A 3,785-nucleotide genomic window follows, 5' to 3' on the forward strand; every position below is an offset into this window, starting at 1 on the left:
TATTTTTGTAGATGTAATATTACGCACGGGACAATCACAACTTATTTCCTTTCAGATCAGTTGCTTGCTGTTTTCCAGTCTTCACATTCAGTTTCACAACTGTCAACAGTTCCTTGCATGCCATAGGCTCGCTTATAGAAAAAAATGCCGTCTCCGGATCAGCCCTCCTTGACAGTTGACTCTATCATATCACAATCCATGAAATGGTTCGTAAATTAAACATTATCGTTCTATTAGTGTTCATATTTATTGGAAAGATTATCCATTTTTCTCTGTCACCCTATGATTCCGAAGTAATATAATATACCTTATTTCAACCTATATTAGTGATATAATCATTCAAACGCATGAAAAACTAATTGAATAATTAACTGATTTCAGAGCAGCTGTGAACACAATTTTGTCAAAACATAACGCACACCATCGGCTGCTGATTGAGTGATATTACTTCCTAATTCACAGATCTCCAAATCTACTACTTTACACTAACCTAGCAAGACAATGGAATGAACACTTCATCTTATTGAACTAATTAACATACTGGACATTGAGACTTGAATTCCAATAATTGGTATCATGATCATTGAAGTATGACTAGAACACATCATTTAATCTTTATAACCACTAATTAGAAAATGGAACAGAGGGACCAGTTTTAAGCACAACATGATAATAATATGTTCTCTTCCTTATTTATCCATTTCTATTTCACCTAGATTTATATCGTGTATCATTTTTCTCTGCCATAGAGTTGCGCGTTGTTATGGCAACTTCAATCTTAACGTTTGCGGAGGAACATTCATATTAAATCTACACGCGATATTTCAGAGTAAAGTCGCGCGGCTTATCAGTAAAATTAATTAAATTACCTTAACGCGCGCGCTGTGTCTGAACAACATTTATTTTCTTCGATGCACAAGTATTTCATTCCTTTAACATCCACAGATAACTAAACTCGCGGCACCTCCAAACTTGAGCTAATCAACAATTACATTAAGCTGGTCCGGCCCACTCTAATTGCATTGGCTGACCTTCTGAGCTGAGGTACAACGATCAACTTTTATTTTGGTTTAATGTAACTATTCACAATTCAGCTAGTCAATTAAGCCAATTCACGTGACACAAGAAACGAACAATTAATTGAAGGCGAAGGCATGATAAAATTTGAAGAGTTGGTGCAAGTGGATGGAAATCTAGCGTCCGCCGACAGCCGAACAAACGGGCGCAATTCTTGTTTTAGAGACAGTAGATTATCAAATGTTGCATATAGTAGTAGTAAATCTTTCAAAGTACGAAATATCTCTTTAAAAGAGCATCCTAGGCACCTTATAGATATCAAAACGCATAAAAAAGAAAACAAAAAACATCAACCATCTTCTAACTTCTTCCACTCCTCCCTATCTAAAGCTAAAAATCTAAGGTCTTCGAAATCAGTCAAATTCTTAAGTCTAATATCAAGATTTCTACTAGTCAAGTCTTTTCTAATAACATCTAATAAGTTTAAACATGGTCTACCCCGTCTCCCTTCCATAAAAATATCAGAATTTATAGCAAATAACATAGAGGTGTATGCTGGTGAGTCTTCCTGTCCTCTTAAGATATGTCCTAACATTCTCCATCGAAACTTAGAGACTCTCACAGACAAGGGAGTGACATAACAACGAGCATAGAGTGCCTCATTAGAAATAACCCCAGTAGGCCATCTGATGTTGAGGATTCTTCGGAGGTGTTTGCGATGAGCAATATCAAGTTCATTCAACGAAGCTAGTGGTGCAGCCCAGGAGTTGCAGTTGTAGAGTAGAATAGAGACTACTTGTGCCTTGTAGATTTTGATCTTCCTTTGGACTGAAATCTTGCTCTTCATCCAAACTTTCTGAAATTTACTAAAGGCAACATTACCAAGGAATATTCGATTCTTGATATCCTTAACAGTGCACATCAACGATCCTAAAGTTTTGTTAGAGCGCCACTCTTCATCACCTCTATACACTTTTCCAACAATCACCTTGCGTTTAACAGTGGGTTTAGGATCTGCTAAATAAAAATGGACAAATTCAGTCTTGGAAGAATTGATATGAAGGTCCCACTGCTGGAATATATCTTTAGCGATAGGAAGCATTTCTTTGAGTGGAGCAAGTTCAGTGTTATTAAAGTCAATATCATCAGAGTATCCTGTTTCGAGTGGCATGAATTCTTCTGAGATAGGAGGATTAGGGATTGGATGATTCACTGGGTAAGGTGTTGATGATACTTGGGAGAGTACAGATCTGAGGTGAATAAGTGCAGCGGCTTCAACAACAGTAAATAGATTACCTGATAGTGCATCTCCTTGAAATGCTCCAGTTGTGCTTTGGAACTCAATTGATACAGTATTATTGACTTTTACTTTCAACACTGTGTTTGATAGTAGGAGCCGTACCATCCTAATTTCATCACTAGTACAGCCAGCATCTTCAAGAACATTGAGTACTGTTTCTCTGCTGATGGTGTCAAAGGCACTTGACATGTCTATACTCATTCTGTGGTAGCTCCAATGCTTTCTAAGTACCACTGAGGTTAGCATACGTTGAGACCAAATTATATCGCCACAACTTCTACCTCTCTTGTAAGCACTTTGTGTAGGACCGGTGTACTGATCTAGCTTGCCTTGGATACGTTTTAGGGTAATCATTGACAGTAATTTTCTGGAGCAGTTTGAGAGGGTGAGAGGTCTGATGTTTGCTGCTGGACCAAGTGGTTTCTTAGGCTTTTGGAGTGGAGTAATGTTGCCTTTTCCAATAGATGTTATGGTGGTGTTTGTTTCAAATGCGGTATTTATACAGTCTGCATATTTCTGAAATACACTTCTGTTTGCATACTTAATCAATTCACTTGGGATATCATCAGGCCCAGTGGCTCTACCATTCTTCAAAGCTTTAGCAGCTATCTCAACTTCAATAGCAGTAATAGGGTCAGCGAGAGGACTAGGTTGATCAAAGAAAGTGTCAATAGGCTCAACTGTATGTTTTGCAGTGAACTTCTCTTCAAAGTGGTTCTTTAGTGTAGCAGCTTTTCCAGTGTCTGTACCTATGAAGTTAGAGTTTTCATCATGCACACTTATGGTTGGAGCACGTTTGATACCTGCTAGTTGGCGAGTGGCTGCAAAGTATGCTCTAGAACTATCAGTTTCGTTTATCTCTTCAGCAAGAGTGTCTGCATGCTCTTCTTGAAGGAGCTTGATTCTCTTACGAGTGTCATTTTGAATACGATTGATTTTGGTACGTATAACTGATCTATCTTCAGAGGTGTTGTTCTGATTGAGTAGAGCTTGTAGAACTTTCTTTTCATCAGACATCTCTCGAATTTCAAGGTCATTACAAAAGTTTTTAGGGCGTTTCCTAGGAAGGTATCCAATACTAACCTCAGCAGCTTTATGTACATTGTGAAACAAACTATTCATTTCTTCCTCAGGGTTAGGATTAACAGGGCTGTCTGTGAGAATATCATTCAATGTGTTGTTGTAATGCATTTTAGCAGCAGGATTACTGACAAGGGTTGTGATATCAAAATGCATTTTAGGTTTCTGTTTGGGGAAGACAAGGTGAGCGTCACTGAAGTTGAAACGTGTAATAACAATTTTGTGATCAGATTTAACAAGAGTACCCCCATAACTTCGAGAATTCACTAAAAGTTTCTTCAATCGACTGCTACATAGGACATAGTCAATTTGAGAGTAGTAGGGCAAAGTGCGATGTGAGTTTTTAGGAGCTGAGTAGTCTTTCATAAAACCAATTCTTGTTGTTATA

At 37.9% G+C, this 3,785-nt stretch overlaps 1 protein-coding gene across 1 annotated transcript; it reads right to left on the reverse strand.

Annotated features, from left to right (window-relative positions):
- Positions 1 to 2,001: 2,001 nt before the first annotated feature.
- LOC134824502 (uncharacterized) lies at positions 2,002 to 3,553 on the reverse strand. Its single transcript, XM_063836408.1, has 2 exons — positions 2,088 to 3,553; positions 2,002 to 2,005 (listed from the first exon to the last, which is right to left on the reverse strand). Exons 1-2 carry the CDS (start codon positions 3,551 to 3,553, stop codon positions 2,002 to 2,004), a joined length of 1,470 nt encoding a protein of 489 aa, XP_063692478.1.
- Positions 3,554 to 3,785: the final 232 nt, after the last annotated feature.

The sequence above is a fragment of the Bolinopsis microptera genome, chromosome 12, assembly GCF_026151205.1.
Source record: "Bolinopsis microptera isolate Bmic1 chromosome 12, MBARI_Bmic_1.0, whole genome shotgun sequence".
NCBI lineage: Eukaryota > Metazoa > Ctenophora > Tentaculata > Lobata > Bolinopsidae > Bolinopsis > Bolinopsis microptera.

Excerpts from the sequence above, each read along its gene's own strand:
- LOC134824502 (XM_063836408.1), bottom strand. The coding sequence starts at position 3,553 with ATGCATTTTGATATCACAACCCTTGTCAGTAATCCTGCTGCTAAAATG.